This window comes from Silurus meridionalis, chromosome 28 (genome assembly GCF_014805685.1).
Source record: "Silurus meridionalis isolate SWU-2019-XX chromosome 28, ASM1480568v1, whole genome shotgun sequence".
NCBI lineage: Eukaryota > Metazoa > Chordata > Actinopteri > Siluriformes > Siluridae > Silurus > Silurus meridionalis.
Genome location: NC_060911.1, coordinates 12,554,326 through 12,569,505, shown reverse-complemented (window position 1 = coordinate 12,569,505; position 15,180 = coordinate 12,554,326). Strand labels below are relative to the sequence as shown.

General features: G+C 35.9%; 1 protein-coding gene across 9 annotated transcripts in view; it reads right to left on the bottom strand.

The window, feature by feature from the left end:
- eys (eyes shut homolog) overlaps positions 1-15,180 on the bottom strand; it is a 400,588-nt gene that overhangs the window by 174,016 nt on the left and 211,392 nt on the right. For 7 of the 9 annotated variants that reach the window (XR_006924828.1, XM_046842744.1, XM_046842742.1 and 4 more), the window contains 2 exons: positions 13,905-14,001; positions 12,957-13,064 (listed from right to left, as the gene is read on the bottom strand). The exons of 1 other annotated variant lie outside the window; for it this stretch is intronic. Coding sequence is in view for 7 of the 8 variants with exons in the window: in XM_046842744.1 (XP_046698700.1) it covers positions 12,957-13,064; positions 13,905-14,001 (205 nt within the window). In the remaining variant the exon portion in view is untranslated. Of the gene's footprint in view, positions 1-12,956; positions 13,065-13,904; positions 14,002-14,838; positions 14,868-15,180 lie in introns of all 9 variants that reach the window. One more of the 9 variants, XM_046842746.1, reaches the window with a different exon arrangement.

The following is a 15,180-nucleotide window of genomic DNA, read 5'->3' as shown; positions in this document are numbered from 1 at the left end:
TTTTTTTTTTTTAGATTATGTCTCTCACCGTGGACATGCACCTACGATGACAATTTCAGACCCCTCCATGATTTCTATGTGGGAGAACTTGCAAAATAGCAGGGTTTTCAAATACTTATTTTCCTCACTGTACATTTACGTTTAAAACTTCCTTGTGCTGTGTGAAAGCGACTGTGCAACAAAATTATACGTACGACTAAATCAAATTTAAAAAAAAAATGGTTGTATTCCCTTTGCATGCATGTCAGATTGACCAAACAAAATGCTTACATTTTTGTTTGTATTTTGTTTGTATTAATTCTCGTAATTTCCCATACAATCCTGGTAAGTTTCCAACTTGGAATATTTCCACAGATGAAGTTCCCATAAATTGTTTCCAGAAATTGATCAGCTATTTTCCACCCGAGCCATGACCATGTGCCGTTTCGGTACAGGACTTTCAGTAGGTGCGCACGTTTACTGAATAAAATCCTTGTTTTACGTGCAAAAATAAATGAGTTCCTTTATTAACATATCAAGTGACGGACCACAAGCTTGTTTAATTTCCGCATCGTGTCACAGTCACTACTCGATCCATGGCGGAAATCGCTGCCACTTTCCAGTCATCGAAACGTTTTCACGAAAGTCTCGCGCTTTGGATTATTTTGCATTTTATGTACAGCTTCAACAATTTCTCCTAAAAGAAGTAATTCCTAACAATTTATCATATTGGAGTGAATGTACAGTATGAATGAATAAATAAATATCTATATGCTAAATTTTTTTTAAATATATATGCAGACATTTGTTAAGTAGAACAGTTAAGTAGAACATATCTAGGAAATTAAATATGAAATTTAAAACAATACAGACACTTATATGCATATCTGTATTACCAAAAAAAAAAAGTATAACAAATGTATTCATTTATTTGATTTTTTATTTATTTAACCAACTTAATTTGTGCCAATTTAATCAATGGTTCAGTTTAATTAATATAATTACGTGTATGTCATTAATGAAATAATTAATTTGTTTAATTTAAGCAGGTATTTTATTTAAAATTATTTTAATTTTATTTATTATGTTATTATGTTAATAATAACGACAAGCAATTTTATGTTCTGGACAACTCAGTTGATATGCGTATATCATACAGTATAACAAATTTAAAAATGATAGTTGAAGAGTGTAAAAAAAAAAATAAGGTGATCCAGGATCCAATATTTTTTTGTGAACCCATACTCAATGTTGCATCACCAGATCTTGGGCAACAGCTGGATGCACATGGCCAGCAACAATACTCACATTGGCTGGTATTAAAGAGCCCAAATGGGCCAAGAAAACATTCCCCACACCATTTCTCCAGCCCCAACAGCCTGAACTGTTGACACAAGGCAAGATAAAGCCTTGGCTTCCTGCCTCTGAAGACAAATTTGTAACCAACCATCTGCATGGTGCAGCAGAAAGCATTTATCAGACCAAACTATCTAGTACTGGTGAAACACACTGTAGCCACTGTAGCCTCACAGTATGATATGTGAAACCCATTTAAGTTACGATTCGGGAGTGGTATTAATTCCAAGGTGTTTAACAAACATTATGTGAATCCTGTTGCATGTTGTGTCTGAAGAAAGCAAAAATATCTGGTTTCGGGATTAGCTTTTCTTTACCTCAAGTACAGTTGTGTGAAAATCAAAGTACACCCTCATTGAATTCTTTGGGTTTAAATATCAGGACAAATGATCTGCTTCTTACCAGGTAAATACAACCTTTGATGAACAACCATACATTACATTATGTATTTGTTTATTTTAAATTAAAAAAAAAAGCTAAAAGGTAAGGATTTAAGAAGCTAAGTAGCGGTCAGATGCTACTTATTAAAAACATGAAATTAACTGATGATCAGCAAATGTGACCACTGCTATAAAAATCAAAGTTTAAACAATTTGTCAGTCTTTAACATTCAGGTGTAACACCAAAAGGAAGAACATCAGCAATAGTGTTAGAAAAACAATGGGAAGGGTTATAAGGCCATTTCCAAACAATTTAAAGTCTAGTTTGGACATTCAACCTATTTGAGTGTTTAAAGGCTCTGGCATGGAGAAGCTTGTGTTGGATCTCTGATGATCTCAGATGCTGAGCTATTTGATGAGTTGCTCAGTAGCCCCGGGTTCCATAATGCCAATTGACTGTATAAGGCTGTAGAAAGGACGTTACTTATAATCACACACTCCGGTGCTCATGTTAGTTCTCACTCTCCAGTATTTTGAATTGTTTTAAAGCCTATAATCACACTCTGATTAGGATAGGCTCCATTTTGAGTCTGGTTCTTCTCAAGGTTGCTTCCTCATAACATCTAAGGGAGTTTTTCCTTGCCACACCGTACACTTTAACTCTGTAAAACTGCTTTAAAACAATGTCCGTTGTAAAAATCACTGTAAAAATAAACTTGACTTGACTATCATTCTACAGTGAGGAAGATGATTCCCAAGTGGAAAACTTGAAGAGTTGCCAATGTTTCCAGCAGTTGACTTCCCAGCAAATTTACTCCTTAAGGTCAGACCTTGCAATGTTTGGAGAAATTACAAAAAGCTAATGATTGGACATGCCTCAGTTGGAGCATGTTAAATGTTAATTCCAAGAATGTACAATTACAGTGCCTTGCGAAAGTATTCCGCCCCCTTGAACTTTGCGACCTTTTGCCACATTTCAGGCTTCAAACATAAAGATATAAAACTGTAATTTTTTGTGAAGAATCAACAACAAGTGGGACACAATCATGAAGTGGAACGAAATTTATTGGATATTTCAAACTTTTTTAACAAATAAAAAACTGAAAAATTGGGCATGCAAAATTATTCAGCCCCCTTAAGCTAATACTTTGTAGCGCCACCTTTTGCTGCGATTACAGCTGTAAGTCACTTGGGGTATGTCTCTATCAGTTTTGCACATCGAGAGACTGAAATTTTTGCCCATTCCTCCTTCACTGAGCTCGAGCTCAGTGAGGTTGGATGGAGAGCATTTGTGAACAGCAGTTTTCAGTTCTTTCCACAGATTCTCGATTGAATTCAGGTCTGGACTTTGACTTGGCCATTCTAACACCTGGATATGTTTATTTGTGAACCATTCCATTTAGATTTTGCTTTATGTTTTGGATCATTGTCTTGTTGGAAGACAAATCTCCGTCCCAGTCTCAGGTCTTTTGCAGACTCCATCAGGTTTTCTTCCAGAATGGTACTGTATTTGGCTCCATCAAACTTCCCATCAATTTTAACCATTTTCCCTGTCCCTGCTGAAGAAAAGCAGGCCCAAACCATGATGCTGCCACCACCGTGTTTGACAGTGGGGATGGTGTGTTCAGGGTGATGAGCTGTGTTGCTTTTACGCCAAACATAACTTTTTACATTGTTGGCATTTTGGTTTCATCTGACCAGAGTACCTTCTACCACATGTTTGGTGTGTCTCCCAGGTGGCTTGTGGCAAACTTTAAACGACACTTTTTATGGATATCTTTAAGAAATGTCTTTCTTCTTGCCACTCTTCCATAAAGGCCAGTATACGACTGATTGTTGTCCTATGGACAGAATCTCCCACCTTAGCTGTAGATCTCTGCAGTTCATCCAGAGTGATCATGGGCCTCTTGGCTGCATCTCTGATCAGTCTTCTCCTTGTATGAGCTGAAAGTTTAGAGGGACGGCCAGGTCTTGGTAGATTTGCAGTGGTCTGATACTCCTTCCATTTCAATATTATCACTTGCACAGTGCTCCTTGGGATGTTTAAAGCTTGGGAAATCTTTTTGTATCCAAATCCGGCTTTAAACTTCTCCACAACAGTATCTCGGACCTGCCTGGTGTGTTCCTTGTTCTTCATGATGCTCTCTGCACTTTAAACGGACCTCTGAGACTATCACAGTGCAGGTGCATTTATACGGAGACTTGATTACACACAGGTGGATTCTATTCATCATCATTAGTCATTTAGGTCAACATTGGATCATTCAGAGATCCTCACTGAACTTCTGGAGAGAGTTTGCTGCACTGAAAGTAAAGGTCCTGAATAATTTTGCACGCCCAATTTGTCAGTTTTTTATTTGTTAAAAAAGTTTGAAATATCCAATAAATTTCGTTCCACTTCATGATTGTGTCCCACTTGTTGTTGATTCTTCACAAAAAAATTAGTTTCATATTTTTATGTTTGAAGCCTGAAATGTGGCAAAAGGTCGCAAAGTTCAAGGGGGCCGAATACTTTCGCAAGGCACTGTAGAAAAAGACTGAATGTATAGTTGGTTGGAAGGATTGCCAGGAGAAAACTCTTGCCTTTCTAAAAAGAACAGCATGGAACAGATTTGCAAAATCTAATCTGAACAAACCACAAGAATTCTGGAACAGTGGCTTTTGGACAGATGAGACCAAAGTGGAGATGTTTGGCCACACTGCCAAAGAGTCACAGATGGGGAAAACCAAATACAGCAAATCAGAACAAACGCATCACACCAACATACAATTGGACCTGGGCAACTTGAGTTGACCATGAACTCCTCTGTAACTTAAGAAAGCTGAATAGAATTCTCGCAAACATCAGTAAACTGAAGCATCAATGTAAAGAAGAGTGAACCAAAATTCCACAAAGATGTGATAAAGCTATACAGAATACGATTACTTCAAGTTATTGCAAGTGATCATAAGGTGTACTTCATTTGAGCTTGAAAATGAATAACGAATGTTGTAATGTGTTGTTGTTCACCTGACATTTTATTTGCTTAAATCTAAGAACTGATCAAATCCAGATTATTTTTATTACATCCTAATAAGTAAAACCAAAGAATTTTTAAATCGGGTGTACTTTTATTTTTACATGACTGGACAGTGCTATACTATAGAACCTTGCTTTGGCGTTTTACCCACAAAGATCATGTTGTACAAGGAACAAGCTGGTGCTTACACACTCTCTGTACATAACAGAATTATAAGTGTTAAAAAATGTATTTCCTCACTGATGTTAGAATAAACAGAGCCCAGCGGATTGAAAAGTAAACGTTGGAGTGCATCAGTAGACATTACCAATGCTTAGCTTTCACTGTTCCTGCCTCTCTTCCCTCTGTGGATCTTCCTACTTCGTCCAGGCCTGCCTCTGGATGGTGTTCACTTTGATTGGAGGCCACTCTGTTCAGCTGGGGACGGTTTCTCATCAACGCCTTGAGTGGTTCCATGGAATTCCGGAGTAAGAACGGGCGCATTGAGGATGGATTTGGACTGTAGTTAATGTCAACAGTCTGCTACACTGACTCAGGACTACAGTTTGCTTCTGATCACCATGTCTGTACTCCGCAACATCTTATATCTGCAATAAATGGACATTTGGTGCAACCCAGATGAGGATGGGTTCCCCTTTTGTGTCTGGTTCCTCTCAAGGTTTCTTCCTTTGCCGTCTCGGGGAGTTTTTCCTTCACCACAGTTGTCACCGGCTCGCTCATCAGGGACAAACTTACACTTATAAAGAACATATTCATTTTTTATTACCACATTATCTGTGTAAAGCTGCTTTGAGAATGTTCATTGTTAAAAGCGATATACAAATAAAAATGAATTGAATTGAATAGATACAGTACAGCAAGGTCCAAAATTCTGAGCACATCAATCAATCAAACGGACTTTTGCAAAACTTTTAAGGATCCATTTTAGATCAAATCCATTGCAGTCCTGTTTGATCATGCATGAGATTAGGTACAGAAAAAAACTTTCTTTTATAAAACAAACAAAAAAATGATTAAGTAATCCATGGATAGTTCTAAACCCGGCTGTGGAAGAAGGACGGTGGGCGCAACCCGACCCTGTAACAAAACTGCTAAAGAAATGGCAAAGTAAGCAATCAGGTCCTTGCTGCCCAATGTGCCTCTTAAGTTGCTTTATTATAAGTTGATTCGGATAGAAATATAGAAATATTTGGGACATTATTCAGTGGAATGGGAATGAAATCTTTAAATGTGACTTTCTCCATTGTCTCTGTCTAAGAGAGTTTTCTTTTTCTTTTCAATTCAGTTTCAGCACTTTTAACAATGGACATTGTTTCAAACCAGCTTTAAAGAGATAAAGAGGTTGTTCTAAAGCTGTATAAAGGAATGTATAACGTTTATTTCCTATAAGTTTGTTCCTTATAATTGTAGGTTTAGCCCTAATGAGCGAGCCAGTGGCGACGAAAAACTCAGACTTTACAAGGAAGAAACCTTAAGAGGAACAAGACTCAAAACGACCCCCGTCCTCATCATCAACACCGAATGTCCATTCATTACAGTTCCATCATTGTTGAGGTGTGCAGTGATGGGTGCTCCTGAGCCATTGTCGTAGATTGTTGATATTAATTATAGTCCAAATCCATCCTCAAAGTTTTTAACTTGGAGTGGTCTCCAACTAAAGATGTCAGGATGAATCGGGCAGATCCGCAGAGAAGAAAAAGACAGGAACAATGATCACTGGTACCTCAGGAGAATGTGTAACTCGACGAAAAAGAAAAAGTCTTCCATGTGAAGGCAGTTTCCAGGCTGCCACCATTCTGGTGCCGAGTCATTTTTTCATGATGGCAAAATTCTAATCTTGCTCAGACGCCACAAAATACTAAACCAGACTTTGTCTTGACAGTTAATGCTCTATGGAATTTCTCACCTGGATTATACCAAATACATCTGTAAGGGGAACATGGGGGAGAAAAGAAATGACCTCTGCTTCCTATAAACTTCCTAGGATCATGCCTTTTGGGAAACAGAAGGCTGGAGAAGAAAAGCAGAAGTACCCATCATATCATTTACTCCATGTGAGATAAAGCAAAGACAAATTATTAAAGACTTAAATTGGCCCTGGGACTTGTCAGCCTATTTGCGAAGATACAAGAGACCCTGTGGTACCTCTTAAGCCTTATTAGGAGAAACTGCAGTAGAAAAAAAACAATTTATAACAATGATATCATCATGGTGAGCCCTGTTCCCTCATGTCTTTACTGTGTGTGGTGTGTGTGTCTGTGTCTGTCTGTGTGTGTGTGGACGAGTGCAGCACTTCACTGCACACTGCAAAAGCATTTCACTGCATGTCGTACCCTGTATGTATGTGTATGTGACAAATAAAATTTGATTTGATTTGATTTTGATTTGAGTGGACAAATCATAAGAGCATCTTTACACTGAGTTTTTTTTCTCTCTCTACTGAACAGGGTCATTTTGAACGTTATTTAAATATATATATATATATATATATATATATATATATATATATATATATATATATATATATACACACACACACACAGTAGTGTATATAAATAGCACAATCCAATTTCAATTTAATTCAATAAAATGCGATTTATCGAAATGCAATGTAAAAATAGGATGTAAGGCAATTCAATATGGTACAAAAAGCTCAGCAGCAAATCATCAATTTACTTAAGTGCCTTCGGACTTCTAATTCATGGCCCTTTTGATGTGCAAAAAGAAAGAAAAAAAAAGAAAAAAAGATGAAATAAAACCAGATGTTATTTTTCTGTTCTGTCTCCAGGAAGTTACAGTTCTACCTCTGCCATGTTAATCTGTATTCTATGTGACTCTCAGGACACGCCTCGGCCTCCGTAGTGTCGTGATACGTCATATTTACGTAGCAGCAGCGGTGCTGAGGAAACGAGCTCGAGAAACAGTTTAGTGAGGAGAAATCTATCTAAAATATTGTCCACTTTCTAAAAAAAAAAAAAAGTACATTTACGAATAATTATATAAAAATCAATTATTTTACAAAGCAACTACCGTAATTTCCAGACTATTAAGCACACCCATATATAAGCCGTACCCACTGAATTGTACAAAGATTTTTATTTTGAACATACATAAGCCGCAGGTGTCTACACTGAAACACAGGCTTTACACAGGCTTTAACGAAAGACAGTGTCTGATACACGGCTTGTATCTAAACAGTAGCCTACCGAGAAAGTCATTGTTCACTGTCTTCCTCCTTCCTTTCACAACTATTTCTCTCGGGAGTTTTTCTTTTGGCATCGTCGTGCGTTTAAAAATCACCATCGGTGAAGCTTTTCTCCCGATGCCGTGCAGCTCAGAACACAGGTGAAGTGCGTTTTCATGCCCGGTTGTTTTCAGCGAACCCGTTCGGCAATTTCATTGGTCTAATGTTATGGGGCTTAGTTTTTTGGCATGAAGTTTGTGAAATCGGGAAAAACCCAGGAAAAATCCATATATTAGCCGCTTCATTGTTTAAGCCACGAGGTTCAAAACGTGGGAAAAAAGTAGCGCCTTATAGTCCGGAAAATACGGTAAATTCAAAATGATTCATCATGACATCAATGGCAACACTTTTTTTTTTATAAATTGATGCATTACGTCGTTGACATGTAAATTGGGGAATCTTAACATCCCAAGTCCCTACAAGTCGCTTATTGGTCATTTTGTCACCAATAAGTCCTTATGTGTGTCTGTTCCAGAGGGTGTTTTTTTTTATTTAGTATAATGTTTTACTTTTTTAGCTCTACCCAGTGTGATTCATTTCCTGTTGTCATTCGCATAGGTTCGAATTTCATAATCATTTCCTCAATCAATAAAATACTGCAGGGGAAATTTACAAGCTCATAATGTCAAAAAGCGCTTCAGCAGGAAATCATCTGCTTGCATGCTGTCACTCCAAAAACACTGCATACACACGCTATAGACTTTTAGGTCATTATCCAAATTAGGCCATTGTTCATAATTGGCCTAATCAACCGGGTTGTTAGAAGAGCTCGAGACCTAATGCTATTGAATGACAAGCCCAATTAATGAAAGTCACACTATTTTTTAACAGCAATACGAGAGCAGGTACGAGACCACTGCTGAGTCTGCTTAAATGCGTCATCAAAAAAAAAAAGCAAGACCTCAAGGATCCTGTGGGGTGAAGCAGTCAAAATGTGTTTTTCTCAGATTGGGGCCTGTATTATAAAAGAGTGTTTAACCTTTTTATGAAACTTTGGAAACTTTTCTTAAGACATTGCTGTACATTTCTGTTTGTCCACCTGTCTACATGTCCATCTATCCGTAGAGAGACCAGGAAAGGTGGCAATTCATCTGAAAAGTAACCAATGTTACATTTAGAAGTGCCACCGCCACCACCACCGTGCTTCACTATTGGTGCTTTAATACCTTAGGCGATACAAAAATCATATTTTTTAGAATATTTTATTCAAAACATGATTTGTCTTTTACGCGTGCAAATATGCACCCCTCCAACCATTTTAGTATCTTCTCTACTATACTAGTATACTTGCAGTCACTCTTGAATAGCAGTACAAATGTACTGTCCTCTGAAAATAACTCAACATACAGCCATTATTGTCAAAATAACTGGCAACAAAAGTGAGTACACTCTAAGTGAACACTTAAAAACTTTTGAGGCCATGGAATTCATCAGAGCTGCACAGGTTGTTGCTGGGTTCCTCTTCCTTGAGAAGATATACTACAACAATTGCTGAAATGTGAGGGGTGCACTCACTTTTGGGAGATACTGTGTATTCATATATTTTCCCAGAAACACATCCTTTCTTTAGAGGAACAGAAATCTTCATGGTGACATCCATCCACTTATCTAAAGATCAAGGTAAAGTCTGTGTTTTTGGTTGTATTTTAACCATTTACGTGCAATTGCTTTTTTACTGGCTGTCAAAAGCACAACCATCGAGTATTTATTACTTAATGACACTACATCTGCATTTAAAATACAGCAATTTGTTGTCTAGAGGTAGTTAAAAAGAGCCTTCTGTACGTCTTCCCAGAATTCTTGAATATGTAAACATTCCCGTAATATACAGTATGGTAATAGTGTGTACTGGCTTATTAAAATAGTTAATATTTTTACAACAGTATTCCTTCAAATGTAATGAACTAGTCGATTTCCATTGAAATGTCCATATAGTTAACCATTTAGTAAAAATCTGTAAAAATTTGATCATGTTCTGTCATTCATTTCTCTTTGAAACAAGATGTAGAGTGCATTTTCATGTTTTTAAAACTCTTGCATATCTGAGAAACTTATATAACTTATCTTAAATCTCATATCTATTCCCAGATGTGTGCCTTCTTAAGTAATCTGCTAATGGATTCGGATTATTTGCATGTTTCCCTTTGATTTTTTAAATCAGAATATTTTGAAACTTGGGGGTATCTGTGAAAATCTTGATTTTCTACTAAACACTTTTAAGAACTATACACTCAAAATTTCATAATAATTAATTCATAATAATAATTATAATTAATTTGTCGTCATATCTTATCATAAATGTAAAAAAGAGCAGGAAGAAGTACTTCATCTACTTGTATGTGCAAATATGCTTTTGTTTAAAAAAACAAAAACAAACGCTTTCCTTTCGTCTTACAAGGCTGCGACTTGCAGACTCGCAATTTCCTAAGCCTAAGAACCTAAGAAGTTCATTCGTGACAGCACATATGCAGCTTTGCAAAACATGAGCTGTTAATGCATTTTTGATAAATGATGACTTCGAAATTGTTTTTGTTTTTGATATAATGCTTTCCTGACCTGGTGAACCAATATGCAGATGTATTATTTCAATAGACTCCCTAAATAAGTCCTTCTAGACATAAAATTCCATACAGTTAACCATAGATTACGTTTGCTAATCTTTTTCTATGGCAAAACCAATGCAACCAATTTCCTCCTCTCACCACTGTTTCAGTCCGGCCTTCTGGAATGTTCCGAGCTGTTGTTTCCTGGGAACGGCTTCTTCAATCTGAGTCATGGACCTCATGCAACTTTTTTTTTTGGGTAACTCCAGATTTACCCTTCTTCTACCCTTCTCTGACTAATGCCCTCCATACTCGTCACTGACACTTTGGTTGATGGACTTCTCCAGGCAGAGTTGCGGCTGTGCCATATACCTCCCTATGCTATAATAAGCTTGTTTTGAGACATGCTTGGTGCTCACAATGCTGCTTGTTTAGGTATAATTAGGCTTTTTTTTTTTTTTTTTTTTTAGGTACAAAAGACTTTTAAAAGCAAGTGGCTTTTCTATTCACACTTAAATTAACTCCATTCAGCTAATTGTGGAAAATGCCAACGGAAATTGCTTGCACTAATTCAGATGTTTCACAGCAACCAGTTCAATACTTATGGATTTTTTTTTTTATTTAAGTTTGTTTTTATTGATAAATTAATAATATAAATATATATTTACAATAATATAAATTATTATTGTAAATGAATTTTGCACACTGTACTGATCCCCATTCCCACCCTATAATAATAATCATAAATGTTAATTTTATATAAAAAAAATATATAAAATTTATATTTTTTATATATATATATATATATATATATATATATATATATATATATATGTTATACTTTAAATATAATTTTAAATATTAATAATAATAACAATAATACAATTTATTTATAGGCACTTTACATGACACTTATGTATGGGGGGGGCATGGGGGGGTGCAAAACAAAATTGCTTGACTTTTTTTTTATTAACTTTTGTGCACATTTCACATAAAAAAGTCTGCTTACTTAAATAAAAACTAAATTATATATCAAAACAAGATAGAAAAAAAATCGAATTCATGTGAAATAGATTCTATTGAGTAATCAACAAAAGTGGCACAAATTAAATCGATTCAATAAAATGAAATAAACTGAGAAATTCAATTAAATCAGTTACATTTGTTAGACCCCATTTGGATAATACTGATTATTTTATTTTCTAAAGATGTTCTACTTAAATGTTCCACTTATTTCAGCATAGTTTAACTTTGATCCCATCCTTCCTTCTTCAAGTCTTTAGACCTTCAATCCTTCATTCATTCACTTTTTCGATATGGGGAATTGTCTCCATTTAAGAGGAATTCTTGAAGTTGTACATAAAACGCTAAAGAATCCATATCGATAAACTTTTGTAAGCACGTTGGCGATGACAGAACGTAACGTGGCAGCGATTTTGCGCATGTGAGTTTTATGATGCACTACAGATCATATTACTGGTACTAAGTGAGTAGCCACAGTGACACTGCGCTAACTCTAGACTCTTCATATATTTTTTTTGTATACCCCTGGCATTGTTGTGTATGTTTTCAAGTTTAAGAATGCTAAAAAAAAAAAAGTGACTGCGAGGCGGAGACTAAACAAACTTGTGATCCACCACTTAATACGTTTGTGACAGAACTTTAACTATGTTCAACATGGAGAAAGGACTGCATTCGGTACATATTTGCACAGCACCGAAAGCCATGAACGAATATGTGTACAGTTACACCCCTACTATACAACCAATAACAAGTGTGTATACAATTATTATTATTATATTATATATTATTATTACTATAATAATAATAATAATAATAATAATAATAATAATAATAATCATAATAAATATTATTATTGTTATTATTAATAACACTATTATTATTATTTAAAATAATGATAATAATATAAAAATAAATAATAATAAATATAATAATAATAAATTATATTTATTATTATATATAAATATATTATATATATATATATATATATATATATATATATATATATATATATATATATATATATATATATATATATATTATATATTATATATTATAGGGGGGCTTGTTCTCGGCTATTACAGCACTAATGTGTTGGCTTGGGTTGTATTTGTGCTGCTTTGTGAAACGTTTGTCATGGTTTTAATGTCAGACGTGGACATTTTTAGCGCACTTAAAGGTTTTTTTTTTTTTCTAACCTAAAGGTTAATTGTCAGCCTGGAGTCAGCAGAGAGCGTAACCACATCGTGGCTAATGCAGGAACCCATTAGCCAAAAGTGTAAATCCTAAAACATCTGGAAGTCGGATTTGAACTGTCAAAAACAATCAATCGTGTGCACACGTGAGGAATAGATTCTTTTATTGGAAATGCTAAATATTTCTTTAATGTGGAGGAAGGGTCCTTTGAGTTTACCTGTGCACTAAGTCCTGACAAATGCCACGATTTTGGCACGGGTTGGACGCACATTCGTCGATGTCTTCCTCACAGTGCAGACCCGAGAACCCAGGCGTACAGTTACAGCTGCGAAAGAAAATAATGGAGTTACTGAAATAGGTATAGACAGTATCGTGTTATAATAAGACTGAAAAATATATTTAAAAATAAGCATTTTTTTTTTTAGGGGATTGGATTCGGATATCAACTGATTAATAAACGCATATTCGATGTTTTTGCAGTTTTCAGGCATCGCTGCGCTACTATTTAGCACTATTAAGCACTATTAAGCATTATTAAGCACCGCTCAGAGCACAGCAGCGTAAAAAAGCCGACCGGTTCAATATCGCGGAATTCTCTCGTGCAAGGCCGTGTTCCTGCAGCCAGTGACGTAGAGGAGAAGAGGAGCTGCTCCACATGGTCATTATTTTCACCCTGTAATGGCTACAAATCAATGGCTTTCAGCTGAGGCCACGGAGTCGCACTTTCTTTTGCATGGCGCTTTTTATATCTCAGCGGTTCGAATCGTCGGTGTGTCGCACTCTGGCGAATAATTCAGTTGATGACGTGCACGTCATGATCGGAGTTAAAATAAACCACATGGTTACTGCCTTCTGCAATGTAGCTGCTTACATTTGTAAAATATATTCTATTGTATATATTTATTGTAGAGTCAATTCAATTTATCATTTGATTGCTGATTCTACCTGCATGCTCTTTCTTCCTCCACTCTCATCCTTTTTTTTTTAATCTATTTTATTCTCTTTTTTTTCTTGCTGCACGTTGCACTGTGTATGTGACAAAAGAAAGTTAAATTAAAAATAGAGAAAATTTGTAAAGAAATACATTTTCCCTCTATTCAGAATTGAATCTCCAATATAGACAAAAAAATAGGAAAAAGAAAAACAGATTGCATCCAATTCTTACTAGTAATTGTTGACCATGTCCACACAATGGCCGTGGTTTCGGCACGGGCTAGACTCGCACTCGTCAGTGTCAATATCGCAGTGAGATCCCTCAATCCCTGAAAGATAAATGAGACGGTCACGGATCATCGAGCCTACCTACTTGGGTAGGATCGATGCTAACAAAAGCCCTTGAAGAATGCTCTCCTAATGGAAACTGCCCCCTGGAGCATCTGCGGTCTCTAGAGAAAGGGCCGAATAGGTGTAATAACGTTTCAGCATCAGAGCTGGGGTAAGGAGCTTGGGAAAAGTGCAGGAAGGTGAGGGTCTGGCGTGTTTGGTGTTAGGGAAGGAGAAACCGGACAGACGAATGGCACATGATGACGCTTTGGGGAACCTGAAAGAAGGAACCTTAGAAATTAGTGTCCGTAGTGTGGCCTTTCTGAAGTTATTTGTTTCTTTTAGGATTTAAAATGTTTTCAACATTTTCTCCTATATCTTTTTGTGATGTTCTATTACATTTAAAACGCTATTAGGAATCGTTTTACGAATGCAAGACTTCTATTACGACTATGTAAATCCTGACACCCCTAGAGGACCCCTAGAAGTGCACCCACCGTCATGCTTCGCTGTAGTAATACTATAGTAATGCACTAACCTCAGACTAATAGAAAAAGTCAGATCTTCAAAATAATCATCATATTTTAATAAAATATTTTAGTCCAAACATGATTCGTCATGTCATATCGAGTTCATAAATACGTGAAAAAGATCATGGAGAAGTAATTCAACTGCATGTACATGCAAATATGTGGGGGTTTTTTTTGTTTCGAAAAAAGATCATGGACAGTTAAATAGATTTTCATGATGTTATGCTTTTTATTATGAAGTCATATTTTCAAAATAACTATTGTATTTTAATGAGAAAAGTCATATGTAAGCAAGCGTGAACTTACCTGGATAAGAATTGCGGTTATCGCTATAGCTTTAAAAAAACACAAAAAACACAAAAACAAACCAAAAACAAGTGTCTTACTTGTTACAAGTGTACTTACTTATCTTTTTAACAGTGAAAGGATCTTTATAATTAAAATAAAATGTGAATGAATAGCAAATCAAACTTTGCATCAAACATTTAGAATCAATATCCCAAAGCAAATACTTAAGAATATATCAGTTCTTGAAATGCACTAATTCGGACACATGCATGGAAATTCGTTTCCGTCACTTGACCATGCATTGAGTGGCCCTGCTTCAATTGAGGACGCCATGTCAAAAGCAGTATGTAGGATTTTTTT